Below are 21,948 nucleotides of genomic sequence, written 5' to 3'. Positions count from 1 at the left end.
ACACATAATGCTAAATCTCTATTCTTTCGTGTTTAATTAACAGGCTGGGTATTTTGCCTATGAAGTAAAGGAAGAAAGCATATGGCAAGATACAACAATTATGCTCTCACAGTTATATCTCATATTGTTGGTTATCTGACTTGTCTCTATGTATGGTCACCTTCAAATGGAGAGCTGAGGCTGCTTTGACAAGCAGGGGAAGATGGAGAGCTATTTATTGTCCATGCTATATTACCAAGGAATGTGGGCGCAGAATCAGACTTCTGTTCAGAAATAGAGAGCTAACCTTTCGGTCTTGGAGGCTTGTCTTCCAAATTTAGAAGTCTCTCAGCTTCTCATAGCATGGAAAATGGCTGACGCATGTGTCCATATTTTGCTTCACATTTTGATTTTCTCCATATAGATATAGATTATGCCACAACTATTATTCCAAAGTATAAGAGCGATCCATCCATTAAAAAAAAACAGTCTCATTTCACTGTGTACTTCAGTGCTGTCCTTAACTTCAAACAGAATAGCTATTTCAGAACTGAGAGAAGACATGAAATTGCATAACGCTGTGTGTTTCCTTATGATGTGTGTATATGAAGCATGTAATGCCTATGTCAGCTGAAAAATAACACTTCAAGAATTAGTGAATCAAGGTAACTCATCCCTGATTATCTTTAGTAATCATAAGTAGACTAGATTAAGTCTAATCTAAATTATTTACATATATAATCATGACACTTTAGGCTGAAATACAGATAATCCCTAACTATAAAAGCTTGCTGTGCTGTTTCTAAACCTAGTGTGCATTAAATACTAATTTTGCAAAGAAGACTAAGCTCTGTATCGGGGATATCATTAAGTAAAAAGTGTTGAAAATTAATGTAAGACCTTTGGTTTTGTTAAAGCATTGCTACCTTCTCTGAGCAGATCCCTGCTTTTTCACTTCTGTTCTACATTTTCCCTTTTAGTCTGGGAGTGAAATTTGGAGGTGTATTCTACAATTACTAATGCTCCACTGTTCACCTTTCTCACGAGTGTCTGACACGTTTCACTTTTTAAATGCATGACATTGCATGTGCTTTCTCTGTGGCCTCTGCTATATCATTTTTTTTGCTTCCAGATAGCGGTGGGTGTGCTCGCAAGCGTGCTGCCATGTCTGTCACGTTAACATCTGTGAAGAGAGTTCAAAGTTCGCCAAACTTGTTGGCTGCAGGTATAACACCACTAACTCACCACGTCATACCCGAATGGCTCCACCTCACCTCTCTCTTTACCAGAGTCATCTTGGTGGGATGGGAACAGACAGTTTAAATGCCTTTCAAATCCCCCACTCAATCTTATTTTTTTCTAATTCCAAGAATAGCTTCTATCCTTTCTGGTTTTGTTCTAAAAATAAAAAAGCCAAAGGAAACCGATACCTTGTTAAAAACAAACATTTAAAAATATAATTAAAAGCATCAGTCACTTGCCAAAAAGATGTTAACTGCAAGAGTTAATAACTATTTACGTTCTTGTTATCTCATGTACTAAAGCAACACGATACTCGGAAAATTCAGGGTTAGAAAAAAAAGACTTGATCAACATAGATCTTGATTAATGTGGTTCTTCTCAAAGATTGAAAACAGAAAACAGACCTTCTTACATCTAATAATACGTACTTTAGAATATTAGAATATATCAAAACCTTGATCAGTTTAAATTAATATGAACCCACAGGTAAAAATACACTGCAGAAAGCAGTTGAGGGTGTGACATGCCAGCATCCACGGAGGTAGCCCCCTTGTCACTAAATGTCTGTTGTGACTTACCTACACCTGTGACACAGACGTCACCTGGAGAGTCTGCAGGGGAATGTGCAACACCAGAAGATCAACTGGTGTCTAGCCTGTCCCTAGACCTTTAAAGGAGTAGTATAAACCTCCTGTGAGCTGGCTGGTTAATGGGTTGATGTGGTTGTAGTCTAGAGTTTCCTTGGGTTGATTTATAAGATTAATTAGTTATTTTGCAGGAGGAGGAAAGTGAAGGAGTCACTAAATAATCTTATACTGCAGCCTGGGTTTTAGTCTCCTGTAAACATGTTTAGTGGTCAGTTGGTACTGAAGATGTCCTACCCGGTGTTATGAAAGAGAAACAGACTTTTGAAGGTGACTTTCACCTTCTCACAAACAGACTTCAAGGTCCAAATTTAAGGGTCAAGTCAGGAGTCTCATGCTATCCTTCTTCCAATAAAATCATTGCAATGTATGTAATCTGATCTCATTTGGGTTTTTAAAACACTTTGAATATGTTTGTCCATGCATGTATGAATATGAAGAGATATTATAAAAGCTATAGATGTATTTACACTAGGTGAATGAGATATGAGAACGATGAAAAGTAAAATAAATAAAAAGCAGGTATATCATATTATTGGAATGCCTGAACCATGGATTTCATGGGCATTGTAACCAAGTAAAACCTCAGACGTGACCACTGATGTACGTGCTAGAGAACAACGCCCCATGTTAACAATTTGTATTTGTTATTACTTATAAAAATAACCCACAAAGGATAGCATTGGGCTGAACTAGAGATTGCATTTGAGAGTCAAACTGTGTTATAAGCAATTTCGTACCATTCCAAGTTGTTGGGAAAAGGCTAAACACTTCACAGTCAGAATAGAAAAATAAGCTCCAGTCCTGATGTCCAGGACCTATGACTCCAGCTCCTTAGAGTTCAAGGCTGCCTGGGCTATCCAGCAAGCTTAAGGCATATCTGGGTACACTGTCTCAAAATTTAAGGTCATTAAAATGAGAGCAAGAGATGGATATAGCTCAGTGGTGAAACGTTTGCCTAGCATGCACCAACCCTTTGGTTCAATTCCTTGTACCCAAGGGCAAGAGAAAGGAAGGCTGATTAGTTGATTAAATAATCAAGTAATATTAGCAAATAGTAGCTCTTGCCTGTTTTATGTCACTAGAAATAAGGGTTTTTTTTTTTTAGCAGTTTCTTGAATTTTGGATTAAACTTTATGTATCAATATGTTCAAAAAATTCTTTTAAAGTCTCCAAAGATATTTAATGTTATTTTAAAGAATCAGGATCCTTTGTGCCCAGGCTTGCTGTGTAGCAGCCTTCACAAGAACATACATGGAAACAACGATGTATGTTTTACCATCACTAGAGAATTAATTACTCTTTGGGATCTGTGCTAAAACCATAAACTCAAGCTTTATTAAAACACGCTCTCATCTTAACACTTCATCCATGGGCCTGTCAGTACCATAGTCAGATCCCGTGGGTGAATCAGGATGAACTGCCCTGTTTCTCCTGCTTGACCTTTCTTAGGGTTCTGTAACCCCACAATGTGGTCACTATTGTGAGGAAACAGAACTGGCCATCTAGAAACTGTCAACCAGAGGATTTGTGTTTCAAGTGCCCTTCAAATTAGCTCACTATACCTCTCTCCCCTACCTCATCTACATCCCTGGCACCTCCACAGACATGGCTCCTATTGCTTCACTGCCCCCCCCCACATACATATTTTATACTTTCCTTTTCTAGCTTTGTCTTATCAAACCAGGAGTAAAACAAATGTCCCATTCTCAAGCAAACAATTGAAATACACATATGTATTACTGAGGCTGCTCCCCTATTCATTACCCTTTCTCAAGTCCCCAAATGTGTTCTTTGTCCACAGTGTGTCTATTTCCTTAATGTCCCCAAAGCAGAATTCTAAAGGTAGCAGGGCATCCCCAAATTACACGCGTTTGCTCTCTTGAGGAGTCATTGTCCTTTAACTGAATGAGATAGTTAACTCCAGTCTCCGTTAAACCCTGGGTGTAGAATCCAGAAAACACGTTATGAATAATTCAGCAAAATTAGTTTTTACTGGATTATACTCATTTTTATTCTAATTTATGATCATCTATAATGAATTAAAATATGTTCCTCTTCTATAACTCACCTGTGATAGTTATTCCAAACAACTGAGCTGATTCACATTTATTTTTCTTCCCTTGATTTGGGGAAAAAAAGAAATCCATCTTCAATATTTTATAAACAAGACTTTACATTTCTCAGCCTATTAAGCATCATTCCAAATGTATATGTATAAATTTTAAAATGATATCCCTGGAACATTTGGGAAGAAAACAATGAGTTATTGGCTCATAACAATTTATTCATGGTCCCAGGGAACATACGAAAGGAATCCAGGAGCTAGACAGCAGTGATGTAAAGAATTCCCATAATCCTTTCCAAGATCAAGGTTTTATAGGGCCAGTAGACCAAAACAGTGCAAATGAATTCCCCCAGACAGCCATATAGGAGGCTCTTGAATATATAGTTCTGTGACAACTGACCAACATTACCATAAGCATATGGTTAAACCAATTATTTACTATGATTTATTCTCCTCAGCTTCTGAGCAAAAAGACAATGAAATACACTATAACTGCTTTCATATTTGCATAAACTTTGAAGGGATAATAATAAATTTAAATCCTAGAGAAAAATGAAAGCGAGATCTTGCACACTAGATACATTTGCCTTTTGTAAACATTAAAAAAAGCAAGCTATTGAAATATTAGCCACTCTCTAATATAGCAGTTAAATCTAGGGAGTTACAGGGGCCTTTAGCCAGCGACAGAGCTGGTGACTACCTTTAACAGTCTAAACAGAACTCATTGTTTGCTAACCAGGTTTTTTTCAATCCTTTAATTCTATGTTCAGAAGTCATGTGGCACCTTGGGCCACAATAATCTTGAAATTACATGGTTGCAATATTATTAAGGGTGAAAATTAGTGTTTGATATATGTTCTAGTTATAGATTGTAGGTATTTAACAATGATAAGCCTATTGAAATTGAAAAATCACACACAAGCCTCTCATTACTACATTTAACGCACTCTGTTTTAGGACTGAGATAATGTCGGCCAAAACAATGCACGTGGCTGTTTGCCAAGCATTTTCACTGAAGGTTTGGTTTGGTTTACACTCGCATTAATTTCAACATTGTTTTCCTTTCAGGGCGTGATTCTCAGTCTCCAGACTCAGGTACCAAAAAAAAAAAAAAATATTGTGAATAACTATTGTGCTTGTTCCAAGGACATTTTTTTCTTTTGACATATCCATAGCCACAGCATTGATTTCATATTCAGTTTAAATTCCATACATTGTTATGTATACTAAATTAAAATCTTATGAAGACCACTTTGATTTCAGAAAGACAAATCAATTTTCTCACACACCAAAAAAAAAATATTCAAGTGAACGTAGATATTTCTGTGTCCAATTTGTTTTCCCTTAACAAAAGCGTGGAGATCTTACAATGATCGAAATCCAGAGACACTGAACGGAGATGCCACATATTCCTCTCTTGCAGCAAAAGGTTTTAGAAGCGTCCGACCAAACCTGCAAGACAAAAAATCACCAACCCAGGTAATTCAAACTCATTGCCTGCTGTATGTCTCGTGTCTAGACTTCTGTTTGCTCCTCCTCTCAGGGACCTCGGGGACCTCGTTCCTAGTGTCCTAGCTTTAAAATGCTTCTGCATTTTTCATTTTGTTTCCCTCGTGGCACTAACATGTGCAACAGGGGGCATGGGTTTTCAGCTCAAACCAGGTAGGTTTTCTTCTGTTGTTGATGATGATGATTTTCTCTTTATTCTCTGGTTCGGCTTATCAAAGTAGGTCAGCTTCTACTGTAATGTTTAAGCTAAATTCTAATTATTAAAGCCCTGATGGCTGGTGTGTTAGATTCTAGAGTTTGAGAGTCAAGGATACATTATCTACTGCAGGAATATAAACCAGACAGATGCTGAGCCTTTGAGATGGTAGGTAAAAAAACTGTACATGTAAAATGTTCTAAAAACCATGTGGCTAAATGAACTGTCAACCTCTAGGTCTAAAAATAGGACAAGATAACATATGTTCACTTTTAGCATAATTTCTAAAACTGTGGACAAAAGCAGTATCTTTGCAATGTATTCTAAACTAAAGCTTTTCCAACTTGGAAGAAACTATGGGTAATAACCCACAAAGCATTCTTCCAGGACTGAAGTCTAGCCAGTTCAGGGCACAGTGTGTGTTTGGGTTTCTCTGGGGCAGCTTTGACAATGTTCTTCTCATGTCTAACTTGGACTTTCTGTCTATTTTTCCTTCAATGTCATTTCTCTTTCTGGACACTTTTGACCATCAAGGCACCCATTCCACCAGGCAGGAAAGAGAGCTTTTGCCAGTCTTTGATAACCGATCCAACAAAGGGTGACATTTTAGACTCAATAGTAACTAACACAGAAAGCCCATGGCATACAGAGAGCTTTCCTAACCTTAAACCTCTCCATGAAGCTATGCATTCTAGTGAAGATTCTAACCAGACAATAGTGTACTCTGAGGAATCCAACAGAACTGTGTCATACACACAGAAAATCACTAACCCATTACCAGCATCCCCCAGCTCCAGTCCTGCACCATTCGGAGATACTAACACATTTCTACGAGAGGACTACATGCAAGATTCTCAAACCCGAAGAATTTCTACCTTGAAACTAACCCATAATCAGAACCAAGGGAATGATTCCCCCTTTAAACCACCACAGAGTGCCCAACCCACTGACGTCCCATCATCTCTGAAAAGGTCTTGCTCACCAACCCCTAGCCCAGGACCGAACACACACACAGCAGCTCTCTCCATTCAGATAGCTCCCCATTCAGGAAAGGATCTTGAAAGCCACCAACAGTTCCCTGAACTGCCTCCAGAAAGTGAAAAGATGCCTCTTCAGCAAGAGAAACAAACATCTACAGATGCCGAGACCTGTCTGACCCCAGCGGTACATTACCCTTGCTAGTCTCTTCTGTGTGTGTTGCAGAAACCCTAACTCCTTGGGTTTGAGCTTCTAATTAAAACTAATGTTTTATTAGTTTCTAAACAGAAAGGGAAAGGAGAAAGAAACTATTTCAAACCTGACTGAACTCAGTCAATTTCTTGTATCTTTTTATTTAAATACATGCACATAGAACTTTCATAAAAAAATGTTCTTTCTACCTTTTTCTTAAATCATCGATAGAGAAGTTGTCACTTAAGATATTGTTAACTACATCCAACCTTAAATTACTTCCAGGTACCAAAGACCTATCTTTCATGTCAGAACTTTGGAAGTTATTTGAAATAAATTAACCTAATTTAAATGTACAACATCTTTTAAGATTATTCTCAATCATAATATACTTTATCTTAATTTCAAGCAGTATTTTTCCCTTTGTAAACTGACATTAATTTTCTCTAAGATTTGATCAATAATTTTAGAAAGCATACTAACCAAATTTTATTACCTAGATTTTGGGGGTCCTTGTAGTAAGAAGGCTGCTTGTTTGGTTCCCAGCCACCGGGCTAGCTTAGACCCAAAGTATTCACACAGAAACTGTATTGATTAAAACACTGCTTGGCCCATTAGCTCTAGTTTTTTATTGGCTAACTCAGTTACATATTACTTTAACCCATCTCCATTAATCTGTGCATCACCATGAGGTCGTGGCCTACCAGCAAAGTTTCAACACATCTGTCTCTGGTGGTGGCTCCATGGCTTCTCTCCACCTTCACCTCCTTTCTCCCAGCATTCATCCTAGCTTTCTTCCCCTACCTCTATTCCCTGTGCAGGCCCAAGACAGTTTCTTCATTCATTAATGGTAATCACAGCATACAAAGGAAAATCCCAATTCAGTATAAGGTGTCTCTAGACATTCACCTGAAAAGGTAGAGTATGGGATGAGAGGATTTGAGGCTCAGGGGGAAGGCCCTGATTGGACCTAAAAGTGACCAGCTTACAGATGATTATTGTAGCCAATAGACAGGGAAGTCAACATGGATGGAGGAACCCCAAGAATTGAGCTTGTGCAAATTTTCCATTCAAAGAAAGAATCAGTCAAGCAAACTGGCTGGCATTGGTATCTCCAAAAGGAGAGGAAATCCAGGAAATGTGGTATACTAAAAACCAAGAGACAAAATCATAGAAGGATAGGAAACACAACTTCAAATACTGTTGATAGGACACGTAAGTTGAAATCTGAAAGTGTACCACAGAGTAGAAGTGAGAAGGGAAGCTATCTACAAGTGGCCTTAAGATAGATGAGAAGGAGATCAATCAGATCACAGCTTCTTTGTAGGTGTTATTATGTGTATCTCCGAACTTTGTTTCTTCATCTCTAATATAGGTTTAATAACAATCATCTTTGAGAGTTTCTCGGCAGGTGTGATATTATATACGGGGAACTTGGCATACTGCCTTCTACATAGTAAGTCCCCAACATGCAAAAGCTGTTATTTTAAAACAATATTTTCCAAACTATGTAACAGTTTGGGAAAGTAAATTGATAGTATTTTTTTTTTTGCTTTTTTAAATTGATTTTTATTGAGCTCTACATTTTTCTCTGCTCTCCTCCCTTTCTCTCCCCTCCCCTTCAACCCTCTCCCAAGGTCCCCATGCTCCCAATTTACTCAGAAGATCTTGTCTTTTTCTACTTCCCATGTAGATTAGATCTATGTATGTCTCTCTTAGGGTCCTCCTTGTTGTCTAGGTTCTCTGGGATTTGTGGGCTGGTTTTCTTTGCTTTGTGTTTAAAAAACAAAAAAAAAAAAAAACAAAAACCACTTTTGAGTAAGTACATGTAATAATTGTCTTTCTGGGTCTGAGTTACCTCACTCAAATGATGTTTTCTAGCTCCATCTATTTTCCTGAAAATTCAAGATGTCATTATTTTTTTCTGCTGTGTAGTACTCCATTGTGTAAATGTACCACATTTTCCTTATCCATTCTTCAGTCGAGGGGCATTTAGGTTGTTTGCAGGTTCTAGCTAGGACAAACAATACTGCTATGAACATAGTTGAGCACATGTCCTTGTAGCACAATTGAGCATCCTTTGGGTATAAACCCAAATGTGTTATTGCTGGGTCTTGAGGAAGGTTGTTTCCTAATTTTCTGAGAAATTACCACACTGACATCCAAAGGGGCTGTACCAGCTTTCACTCCCACCAGCAATGCAGGAGTGTTCCCTTTACCCTACAACCTCTCCAGCATAAACTGTCATCAGTGTTTTTGATCTTGGCCATTCTTACAGGTGTAAGATGGAATCTCAGAGTTGTTTTGATTTGCATTTCTCTGATGACTAAGGATGTTGAGCATTTCCTTAAGTGTCTTTCAGTCATTTTTAGATTTCTCTGTTTAGGTCTGTACTCCATTTTTTATTGGATTCTTTGTTCTTTTTATGACACAATAATTTTTAAAGGATGGATGAGAACTTATTTCATCAGATTAGTAGTGTGTTATATTGTATTGTCTTAAAACACCTTATAATAGGTGGCATAAATTGTTGTAATTTTTAATTTTGCCACGAATGTATGAGATCTACCTTCTTCACAATAGTTTTGCAGTTCATGTATGTGGCAGGTATGTATGTATGTTGGCATGTGTTTGGAGTCTTTCTGTATTATTCTCCACTTTATTGAAACAGAGTCTTTCACTAGACTTGGAGCTTGCTACCTCAGGCTAGTCTAGTTACCAGCATCTCACAGGGATTCCCTATCTTTAATGCTTAAATGGCTGCTGGGCTTTTGTGTGAGTTCAGAAAATCCCAACTCTGGTCTTTGTGTTTCCTAGCAAGCACTTTATCAACTGGGCCATCTCCAGACCTTTCTCCACAATCTGTAAGTGTTTCACACACTATTGTTAACTTGAGGCATAATTTCATATAGGAAATTCCTAGAATTTATTTTTCTTGCCTAAATAAAACTCTGAACCTCAGAGAGCAGCTCATGTCTACCTCACGCCCTGCCACTACCTCTCCTATCTGTTTCTGTGTTAACTGTTTGGATATTTCCTGTAAGTGGAATCATGGCATATTTGTTCTGTGATTACTTCATTTCACTTACATAATGTCTTCTGGGCTACCTATGGCATTATATAATGTCCTCTGGGCTTTCCATATCAAAATGCATGGTAAAATTGCCTTCTATTTTAAGATAAAAGATAGTCCGTAATAATATGTATCACATTTCTTTATCTATTCTTCCATCAATGGACACTTAATTTTCATGTCTTTCCTATCATGGCAAACTTCACTTTCTGTTTATTGGTCCTTCACAGTGGTTTTTACATTCCACATTCTGGCAGGAGGACATAGTAAATGTCAAGGTCTGTAACCTACACTCTATGAATCAGCCACAGATTACACACACACACACACACACACACACACACACGTATAAAGAATTGGTCTCCCAAGAAATTAAAAGACCCAAGGCCAAGAAACAAAAATATTTTAAGAAATGAAAAGTAAATCTTAGTATTTTAGAAGTCTCATTTACATATATGTTAAACTCTGTCAACTAGTGTAAAAAGAAGATTATAGGCTCCTGCTAGGGCTATTCCCCATACCTGACAAGTTAGACATATGGTTTTATAAAGTACATGTTTTAAATAATCGCTCCTACAGTTTATATATGGAAAGACCACAAATGAGGCATGTTGCCCTTCTGTGTAAACAGATATTTGGCTACTGAAAACATCACTGTTCTTCATGTCAGATGAATCTAAATGTAAGCCAGATGCTTAGGAAAGACAGCAAACGGCCACACTCAGTCTTTCCGTGGTATTTGTAAGAGCTGCGCTCTTTGCTTCTGAAGGATAAACTTGACCTTCTCATTGTAGAGTAACATAATCAGTCATCAGTCAGAATATCACTTCGACTACACAGATGTTGAGAATTCAAAGGTAAATCTCTATCAGTGCCATGTAAAAGATATATGAACTTTTCTTTCTTCATAAGATCGATATGTAGGAATTAAGGAAGACAGAGTGGAATGGCTAGTTTTATGACAACTTGACACAAGCTACAGTCATTTTGGAAGAGGAAACCTTAATTGAGAAAATGTCCCCACCAGAATGGCTTGTGGGCAAGCCTGTGGTGCAGTTTCTTGACTGAAGATTGATGGGGGATTTCCTAGTTCACTGTGGGTGGTACCATCCCTGGGATGCTGTAGGAAAGCAAACTTCGCAAAGCAAAGAGAGCAACAAGCCAGCAAGTGATACGTTCCTTGGCCTCCACATCAGCTCCTGCATCCAGATTCCTGTCTGGAATTCCTGACTTCTCTGGATGGTAGAGTACAGGCTAAGATAAAATAAACCTTTTCTCCCCAAGTTGTTTTTGGTTGTGGTTTCATCAGAGCAATGAAAGCCCTAACTAGGACACAGTATAGTGCATAAATGTCAGCCGCATTAGATGATAGGACACAGAACTCCAGAGCACACTTTCTGCACCATCCCTACCTCGGCCAACCCAGATCATTAATGCCTTTCATTGTATGGCCAGTCAATAGCCTGCAATGTCTTTGTGTGTTTGTTATGTTTAGAGTTGAACAAGTTTTTTTGGCAAATTTCCAGTTGAGAATGTGTGTGTGTGTGTGTGTGTGTGTGTGTACTAAAATAATTGCACATCACAGCAAGGAAGGGGAGCAATATGAATGCTCCATTAGTTTACAAGGAAGCAATCTAGGGCTTAAGGAATCCTGAGATCTAATTATCAGAAGCATTTCCTAGATGGAGTCACAATCTGCCTTCTTTAAATTCTACATGTTTGTCCCAGGGGACAAAAGAGGTGACTTTTTCCTACCTCTGTCTGACAACTTTCGCATAATTGTCTGCTCCCCTCCCCCATTCCGGGCTCAGCTTTGTGGAAAGCTTTACTGTGCCTTCTAAGCACCTACCATTTTCACACCAATGCCTTTGAACAGCCGTGACAGCCCACCAGGCTCCATGATGTCTATCCATCCTTAACATCTTACTCTTCGCTGCAGGAGATGAGTTGTGTTCATGCTTGTAATTGACATCAAAGGAAACTGAGGCCAACTAGCTTGCGCAGGTCGCTATAGAGCCACCACTGGCAGATTCTCCTTCCTCTGTTTTTCCTTTCGTATTACTCTCACACTCCTGCTTCGGCAGTGTTCTTAGGCTGTGACAGCTTCTCAGATGGGAAATTATGCCACAGTCCCTGCTATTTAACACCCGCCAGATCTGCACATTCTCAATGCCTATCCGCTGCAGATGGGCGTTTAGGTTTATAGCGCTTCCTACCATCACAGCTTTTCCCACTGCCTAGCCACCCTTCATCCAGCCTCCTGGTTAAGTCGCTACAGAGCTGCAAACTTGATGTTCTCACCTTTGACATCCTTGAGTGCTCCTAGTGTTCTGGATTGGCTTCGTCTAAACTAAGAGGTTCAGTCTTACTTTGAATAACTTAAGGTATTCTTAAGTATGTTAAGGCTTAAGAACACCCTTCCTTAATGAAGAGCAGGCAGCTGTGGGTGGTGTCTCGAGTTCCTCCCTTGTTGGTTAGGGAACATAAATGGCAACTTAGACTCTTAAAAACCTGAGTGACTATCAAGCAGTATTTGAACACATTCACTCTACCTGGTTCTGGACACAAGAAGGCACGAAGCAATTTGACTGATCTTTCTGAAGTTGTCTGCCTGTCACTGAATACAGTAGATAGTGGAAAAAACCATTCTCATTTGAAGCTATTTTCTCCTACTGCAAGCTATCCAGAATGTGAAAATATTTACTCCCTTTTTTTACACATGTCTTTGGTTGTCTTCTCATACTTTTCTCTGGGGAGACATATCAGAGATGATGTTGTATACCAGTTTCCTCCAAGATTAAAGCCTTCTACATGGAGGGAAACCCCTGGGGTGTAGGTGCTGCAAAGGATGCACCATACACGGTATTTTAAGGCAGTCTTTATAGGCAGGTAAGACAATAGGATGTTCTAAAGGGAGGTGAAACGCTTTATCCTGCAGGGGAAAAGCATTCAGACAGAACATAAACAACTCTAATGTCAGGAAGTTCCTAAAACCGACCAGTTTTACTAGGTCCCACCCTCCCCAAGGATTATATAAGCAGCAAAGACTACTGAGTCACTCTCAAACAAGCTAAGCTGCCTTGCAGAAGAGGCTCAGCTATCCAAGCTGCAAAGACAAGCTCTCAGGCAAGCTGGACCATGTGGAAGGCACAGAAACCAGCCAAGCTGCCTGGAAGAGGCTCAGCTCAGTTGACATTGTCCCATCTGTTGAGTTGCCTGTAGGCTGTGAGGGTGCTGTACACAAACACATGCACACACACCTATAAAGACACAAATTGTGAACATGACAGAAGGCAGTAAAAGAATGAGAATAGTTCTGTTTTCTGTGGTCATTCTTTCTGGAAGAATAAATACTGTATGAAGAACATCCCATGTATGAGAGTGCATAAGAACAGTCATGATGAGATCCCATGACCATATGCAAGAGAACATGCTTCAGCTTTTGATATCAAGTTGAAAAACATGAGCAAGTCAACTCAATGAGAGTCAAAGCCTTTCCACTCTTAAAGGAAGTCAGCCGTATCTGAATGGACAACTTAAGGACATGTAATGTTACTTGGCATGAGGCAGAACTGAGACAATCATGATATATTGAAACAGTCCTAGGGGAACTGCTTTGAATTAAGCAGTTTTTGTTGGCACTTTCCAAAGACTGCTTGAGACTGGATTCCATTCAGACCTGAAGAAATATTTAATGTATTAAATTTAAAAATGGTTATAGTTTCATATCATACTTCACCTCCAATAAAATTTATAATTGTATAACATCATTATATTATAAATGTTAACATCAACTAATATAAAGGATGCATTACTATTAAAATTTTTTAAGTCATGGTAACTAAGATTTCTACCAGTTAAATCTAGAGATTTTAAAAAAAAATCATACACAACTTTAAAAGCCACATTTAAAATGGATCTGCTCAAACAACATAATTAAGCTTAAGTAAAGCTAAAATGAAAAACTTTGTCTTCTAATCCCTCCTTGGATTCTTCTTAATTTGGTTCAGTTAAGGATGTACTTTAGCATATCCATGAGCCCCTAGAGTTTATGTAAAACTTTATGCATTATGAATGAGTGTGTTTTTCTTAGACCCAATAGTTTTCAGCAAATTCCTAAGTGATCTATGATCCAACCTTTTAAAACAGTAGACTTTTCAGTATTTAATTAAAAGCGATAGAAAAATATGGCTTTAATAAGACTGACAGGTTGCATGACATCAGATATCTGGATAATTATGGTTGGCTATAAATAGCAATGGGTGCCATTAAAATCTTTACTAGGCAGTATCTAAAAGTTTATATAGGCCTGGTTATTCCATTATCTTTGTGCTAGTATAATATTTCTAGCCATCTTATATACCTCAGACACTCCACACAGCAAAAGAAAGAAAAGTAAATGTCCTCTAGGTAAGAAGGGAAATGAGTTTGACTGGTCCAGTCATTGAGTTGGATGCACAGCATCACATCTGATGTCATCAGGGACATAGCAGATACCAACAGAAACCTTTGGTATGTGTCTTTTCTCTCCTTGCTCGGTTGGTTCCTTCCTGGTGTTCAAACTCTTGGGTTTCATGTAGGCTCAGAGTTCTTAAACCTCTTATTTTCCCTTCAGTTTCTTTCTCTTTTCTTAAGACTCAATGCCAACAGTAGCTCCAGCTAACCCAGGGCCACTCTAACCATTGTCAGTGACCGATTTTTGTTTTCATTTCCTTTTGCACATCAGCACCACTGCTAACACTGCTAGCATTTTAAAAACAACTATTTTTGTATTTCATAGTGAAACCTCTGAGCAGATTTGGTGAGTGGGAAGTGAACAGAAACCTCCTTTCCAAGAAGTTGGTTATAGTTTGATCAACTTAAATAGTAAGTCAGGAAAGAAATATAAAACAAATAGATTTATATTGGGGGACTATTTTGACAGTGGAGAAGCAATAGGAAGAACTGGGCTCCAAGATTTTTCTTGAAAGACATATTCAGCCAAGCAACGGGCAGCTTGATATCATTCGCTGTCATTAGGACAAAACCTGAACTTCCTCAGGAGGAAGTTCTGTTCTGTCAAGGCTTTCACATCCTTACCCAGGCTTACGCTGTATTTCCCCAAATGTCCCAGATCCATGTTCTTCACACTTCCATGCGTTCTCCCATATTGTGTGTTTGACACATAACCCATGTAAACGTATTTCCTTTGTGCTTACACATTAAGCCAATACTTCACCTCCTCTGTCACGGTGTAAAACAGATACTCTTATTTTGAGTGATTTACCCTTCCTCTTCCATTTCTTTTCCCTCAAACTCAGCTTAAAAATCATCAGTTAACTGCCGTGTGTTGGAGGTAAATGCTTCACAGACACACAGAGAAAGCACGCCAGGTGCCTCCTCCTCATGCCTGTCTGTGACTGCTTTCCACCAGCCCAATTTTAACAAGGCAGTGGCTCCAGCCCACCTTCACCTGATGGGCTGGAGCCTTCCTGCCTGCCTCCAACCGAGGGCCTCTCAGCTTGTTTGTATAAACAATCTTATACACAGCCATGCCACACGCTCTCCCGGGACAGACTCTTCCCTGAGTGAGCACTCCTCCCAGTCTGAGAGTGAGTCCTCCATGGCCATTCTGGCTGAACTACAGCTGGGCAACTCTGACACCCCTGATTGCTTGGAGACACCTTTCCCAACCGGGGGTCAGAGAGCTGCTGTGACAGATGGCGTCACCTTAGCAACCCCTGCTGCCACTCATGTAATTATTCTTCCTTCCTTTGCCTCCACCATTTTTTAAAGGCCTGTACTTGTTTGCTATCCACGTTTCGTAGCTGAACATTTTTTATTTGCATAGGTGTTGATTAGCAAACCAACTCTCTACCATCTGTTAGGGAGAGCTATTGAGCCCTCCTCACTAAGCCCACTTGGGGCTAAAAGATTTACTGATATTCCCTCCTTACACATAGGTGCTATTTATGGTAACTCTAAAATGGTCTGCTTCTGATTTACTGTTTTTCTGTGCTATAAAGTGGTTTATTTCTAAGGCACTGTATCAGAAATATAAATAAGTAGATTATTATGGTTAAATTATAGATTATTATGGTTAAATTATAAAATCCAAAATGTTTCTAATATTGTAACTTACCATTAATACCTGGAAGATGTATTCTCTAAGGCTCATCACTGTGTCTTGGGTTAATAATAGTTTATGCACTGTCTTTCTCCCATGAGTAATTCTGACCGCATAGCTCTAATGGTTCTTTCTGCTCTTTTGATGACTGTCCCCTCCCGTGAGCTCTTCTGTCACTATGGTAGTGGATGACGTAAACAATCTTAGCCCATCTTATAGAAATACAGCCTGAGGTGGTTTTGAGATTTTTCCTGAGCCATCCCAGTTTTGAAATTTATGAAAATATTTTTCTTTGATATCTCAACAATTTGTCTTTCATATATGCACTACAGAGATAGTTCTCATATATGTGCTCTCATTGACATGTGTATAATTTCATTCAGCGGTCACTAGTCAGTGGCTAACGAGTGGGTAAGATGCTGCTCATTCTTATCACGGAGCTCCTCAGTCAATGAAGAGACTGTGATGTCCATCGAAGGATGCACAGCTTTGAGCATCTGCCAATTCGAGCAGAGAGGGAGAGACTTTCTGAAAGTGTTGCCCTCATAAACTCTTGATAGGTTCTGTCAAGGGGAAAATACAGTTGTGCTACATAGTTTCTAGATAGTACTGTCACGGCATAACACTCTAAAACTTAAATTTGCATACAAGAGAAATGCCACAAGCTATATATATTTTTTAATTTCTACAACTACATAAAATTTTAAAGAGTACCTCTTTTCAATTGTTTGGGGTGATTTAGTATTCATCAAGTGGCTGAATATAAAATTTATTTTCTGGGAATAAACCAACCAAACCCCTGGCCACAGATGACCAGCCTGTAGCTTCAGGAGTGGGTCCCTCCCATGTCCTATGTTGGGAAAAAATATTTTATGTCTTTGAATAACTTTAAGGAATTTTATCAGGCCCTTCAGCCAAAAAAGTTTCCTTAGTTAAAGCCCTTTTGGATTGTCACGTATCTTGTGTCTGTATTCCATCAGAGGTGTCTATAACTGAAGCTAGGCCAATTATCAGTTTATTGCACATGAACTCTCCAGAAGCTATTATGGAGAATTATTAACTTAATATGATCAAAAAAGTAAATCTGCTTCCAATGTTTATCCTTTTATCTCTAATTGGTGCTTTTGTAGTCATCACAGTAATTCATATTTCCTTAGTATTATATAGGTTTGAGAGCCCTAATCCAAATATCCAAATTCTATTTTTTTAAAAATTTGAAACATTTTAAGTGTTGACATGACATTGTAAGTTTAAAAAATTCCATAACTGACTTACTGTGTGTTTTAAAAAAAATTTACTTAGAAACCGGAGAAATAGTTCACTGATACAGAGCACTGGCTCGTAGAGGGCCTGCATTCAGTTATAGAAAACTTAGTTTTTAATAAGAATTATTCTGTTTTTTTAACATTCATTATCATAACACATCAAAATTGATTTAGAAAAAGAGACAAAAAATATTTGTAGCTTGTTCAGCAGAGTTATGTAAAGGTCCTTCCTGTGTTCTTCTACACTTGCCTAAACATCCGGTTTAACAGGTCCTTAGCATGGGGCTGGTTAGAAAATAAGAGAATTTTTCTAATAGCTTATATTTAGTGCAGTCATTCTAATTGAATATTTATTGATTTTAGGGCTTAGGTGATATGACTTTCAAGTAAACTGGCTTTCGTCTGGATCATCTGAAAGCATAATAATCTCAGAGTGAGGTCATACACATACACTCATTCACCTCTTGTGTTTCATACTTATGTAGTCGAAATTTATTTTGTTTAAAAAAAAAACGTAGAAGAGCCTGTAAGTTATGAGTCTCTTTGTGCCCATCTATGTTTAAATTACTCGTCTGTAATGTTCTGTGAACTAAATATCCTTACTAATGTTTTAACTCACTTGCATGCATTGTTCAGTTTGCATAATTCTCAGTGGTATGCTCTGCAGAGTAGCCCTGACCTGGACGTCTCTGATCTAAGCTGGTGCAACTCAGTCCCAGCATGTGTCTTGTGACTCTCTGCTAGGTCACCCACCAATGCCACAAGAGAAGCACCATGTGTGACTGTCTCAATGAGAAGCGTCGGGTAGCGTTAGAAATAGAAAATATTCAGATGTAAACAAGTAACTCAGTGTATTAGGAGATCAGAATGCTAAGTAAAGTTGAAGCAAGGAGAAGCCAGTGTTTTAACATCTTTACAATGGTCTACCAGGTACGTGACTGCTAGAATAGCTCATTTCATGACTCATAAACCCGAGCACTTGCCTTCTGTGTTAGTTAGTTACCTTGTTTTGGAAACATTAATTCATTAGGGAGCGTTCTGACTGAGTTGCGAACCAGCCCCCTCCTCCTGTCAGAGAGCATCATCTCAAATCCGCCATGCGGAAGGATGCCAGGGAGTTGTGACTACTCAAGTCTGGGTTGTGAGAGCTCAGTTGTCCTCCCATTTGGCAGTGACCCCTGTTGGTGGCACCCTTAAAATCAGAGCGGTGTGCCTGCTGGCTGGCTGCTCTCCCCTTTCCTAACCATTTCAGATGCCCTCTTACAATATAAAAGAATGACACATGAAGAATAGGGTGGAGAAAACGGCAAACGACAAAGTACTTTGTCCCTCTGACATCAGTTTTCAAAACAAGCAAAAGCCTTGTTTTTACCGTCCTGTAGTTGGAAATTCTTGCTGTCATTTAACAGAGTGATGTTTACAGGGAACCGTGTGCTATAACGAGGCCCATGTGCTTTTCTCAGAGCCAGATAACCATCAATGGCAACTCTGGCGGTGCTGTGAGTCCAGTCAGTTACTATCAAAGGCCCTTCTCCCCTTCCGCGTACTCCCTTCCAGCCTCGCTCAACTCCAGCCTTATCATGCAGCATGGCAGATCACTTGGTAAGTACCGCAACCGTGATCCCAATGCCAACTTTTGTGACAACTATATATCACAAGAGAAAAATGTAAGGTAATGAAGCTGAGGCAGGGGTGACCAATACCACCCACTGGTGACCCTAAATTGGGAGGAATTAGAACAGAAAGAAGGGCATACGTTGTAGAGAAGAGAGGTCCTGGTGTCAATTCCATCTGTAGCTAATCCTGGAGAATGCTATTTCCAGTTGGTATTGAAGTGAAGGGGTAGAAAGACCAGGAAAATACCTAAGAGATAAGGGAGCTTCTGGGACCCAGAAAACACTAACAGCAGTAATGTAGCACTTTTCTATTGAGGTGACTTGTTCCTCTGTGGAAGAATGTTCATTCTAGAATCTTCTTTAGATATGGCTATAGAAAACTGTCTAACAATTTAAACAGTGTGAAAGGGGATAGGTTACAGTCACAACAGTGAGGTGCTGGATCACACTGTCATAAACTGTCAAACTGTTTGAAGGCCATCAGTCAGCACTGAGGCAGGGGGAAGAGAAGGAGAACTCCCTTCAGCGAAGATCCTATGATTCATAGACACAAGTTCTTAATCACTTGCAGATTAAAAGTTTGGCGAAGACAAGGCCCTTGGTTCTGAGGGGGTTGCCCAGTGGTTAAGGTCACTTGTTGCTCTCCTAGGAGACCCAGGTTCCATTCCCAAAACCCAAATGATGGTTCGCAACCTTCCGTGACTCCAGTTCCAAGGGATCTGTCATCCTCTCCTGACCTCTGAGGACACCAAGCACACACGTGGTATACATACATGCACATAAGCATAAAATATATAAATCTAATTAAAAAAATTTTTTGGGGTTTTTTGAGACAGGGTTTCTCTGTGGCTTTGGAGCCTGTCCTGGAACTAGCTCTTGTAGACCAGGCTGGCCTCGAACTCACAGAGATCCGCCTGCCTCTGCCTCCCGAGTGCTGGGATTAAAGGTGTGCGCCACCATCGCCCGGCTTAAATTTTTTTGTTATACTCCTCCTTCAAAAAAAAATGATTACTTCCTAAACCATTGAGTGTGACTCTTTGTCCCATTGCTTGCCTTAGTGGACAGTTTTCCCCAGTCTACCAAATAAAATATATAAATACTCAAGCATAGACTGGCCTTGACTTTTGATATAACCTGTAAGTAGATTTTTATACGTTTATATATAAACAATGAACATATAAAAGTTCATTTCAAAACTTTAAGCGTATAATTTTGTGGGTCTTGTAAACTCTCCAGAGCCTCCTGAAAAAAGTTTGAGCTACATAAAGATAGAAACATTCTTATGTAGCAAAATAAATTAGCATAGTTTAAATATAATATAACAACTATTTCTTAGTTGCTAAAAAATCAATGTAAAAATTCCAAACCTTGTTTGAAAAATCTCACCAAATTGAACCATTGTGTGATGTTAGGATGAGAACCTAGAAAGTGTTCAGAAGAACAGAGCAGAAAGGATGCTCAGGAGAGTATACACCTACATGAACCTCTCAAAAAGAGAGGGACCATCTTGCAGCCACTACAGGTCAGCAACAGAGAGAAAAATCTAGAACACAAAACTGTACACCATTCTGTAGTTGGTAGCAGATCCCTTTCCCATGTCCCACATTGACTCTGAACTGAACGAATCTGATACCACAGGCTTACTAAAGAAAACTTCATGTCGATTTCAAGCCCACTCATGGTAGAACTCAGCGTCCATGGTCAACAAAACTTCACTAAGGTTTTAAATATAGTCATGGGACTCATTAAAGAAGTCTCAATATACTTGGGCCTCTTCTAATGCTGCTCCAGGGAGCCATTTCTGAAGCTTGTAATGATCTCCTTTCAGACTTTGAGAAAGAGGAGCTTGCTTGTGCCAAATTCCTCTCTTTGACAACCGGTCCGCAGCTCAGTTTTATAAGAGGCTCCACTATTTCAAGATTTTGTGATGCAATTATGCATTATTATACATGAAAATGAAAGTTTCTAAATTATTTCAGCCATTCCTCAATAATCATTAAATGTGACTCTTTATCCCATTGCCTGTCTGATTGAACAGTTTTCCCCAGTCTACCAAATAAAAGAAAATATAAATACTCAAGTATAGATGGGCTTTGACTTTAGACCTAACCAGTGAGTAGATTTTACACATAAGCTGTTTAACATGGAAAGAAATTTCCTGTATAAACATTGAACAATTTCCAATTGGCCAAGGCAATGATGCGAGTGGAATTTACAAGTCCACTCTGCCCTAGGTGAACTTCAGCTTTAGTCAAAGACAAAGGATCGCAAACACAACAGTCTGTGGGCCATAGAAGAGAAATATAGAAAGACTTTGCTTTCATCGCGCAAGCTGCTTCTCTGTATGGTCATATGAACTATACGTGAAGACTGACTTGATATTGTTTTTTAGCCTTGGACCAGGGCACATTCTGGGTGTTAAGAGTCTGGCTACTGACAAAAATCCTAGCACGGTGGCTACCTCATCAAGGCCTTTGAGGAATTCAAATAAAAAGTCAACCAGGGTGAAGTGACGCACTGTGACTTCGTTTAGAACAGCTTGGGGAGATGGGATCTGTGTGACCAACCAATGACACATGAGGCACTTCCGTTCCTAGACACATCCGCTCAATTCAAAAGTGCCCTGAAAAGCTTTTCTGTTGCAAACTAAATTGAAAATGGCCATAATAATAGCAGTTATCATGATATATAATGGCTATATATATATATATCATTATAGCCTAGAGAGAGCATAACACTAAATACCCATCTGAAAATGAGTCAGCCTTAAAATGCTCTTCTGTGATGCTTTACATGTTCTGCCTGGAAAACCCATTCATATATATGCTATAAAGTTCATTATGCTAGCTATACATGATATAAATATTGTAAAGCAGATATTTGTATGAAAATGAACTCCACACACACATATGAATATATAAATATAATCAGCAAATTCTATTCTGAAACATAAGAATTATTCAGCTTCCACAGAGAAGAACTCAAAAACAGGCCAACTAAAGCAGGTCACACAGAGCCTAAATGAAGACTCAGTCCTGTTCACCAAGTTCTGAAAGTTCAAAACAGCAGGAAGTCACATC

The 21,948-nt window shown here is 39.0% G+C and overlaps 2 protein-coding genes across 12 annotated transcripts in view; both read left to right on the top strand.

Annotated features, from left to right (window-relative positions):
• The window catches only part of Sorbs2 (sorbin and SH3 domain containing 2), a 159,476-nt gene that overhangs the window by 71,992 nt on the left and 65,536 nt on the right, over nt 1-21,948 (top strand). For 8 of the 11 annotated variants that reach the window (XM_042054838.1, XM_038325264.2, XM_038325263.2 and 5 more), the window contains 4 exons: nt 1,112-1,204; nt 5,002-5,028; nt 5,288-5,412; nt 18,716-18,854. In XM_042054838.1, the coding sequence (XP_041910772.1) occupies nt 1,112-1,204; nt 5,002-5,028; nt 5,288-5,412; nt 18,716-18,854 (384 nt within the window). The remainder of the gene's footprint in view (nt 1-1,111; nt 1,205-5,001; nt 5,029-5,287; nt 5,413-18,715; nt 18,855-21,948) is intronic. The other 3 variants (XM_038325267.2, XM_038325265.2, XM_038325266.2) reach the window with 1 other exon arrangement.
• On the top strand, nt 5,451-7,378 carry LOC121677151. Its single transcript, XM_042054843.1, has one exon. The coding sequence runs from the start codon at nt 6,089-6,091 to the stop codon at nt 6,818-6,820; it is 732 nt and encodes a 243-aa protein (XP_041910777.1). The 5' UTR covers nt 5,451-6,088; the 3' UTR covers nt 6,821-7,378.

The sequence above is a fragment of the Arvicola amphibius genome, chromosome 4 (assembly GCF_903992535.2).
Source record: "Arvicola amphibius chromosome 4, mArvAmp1.2, whole genome shotgun sequence".
Classification (NCBI taxonomy): Eukaryota; Metazoa; Chordata; class Mammalia; order Rodentia; family Cricetidae; genus Arvicola; species Arvicola amphibius.
Note: the sequence above shows the minus strand (reverse complement) of the source record. Positions and strands in the feature narration are given on the sequence as shown.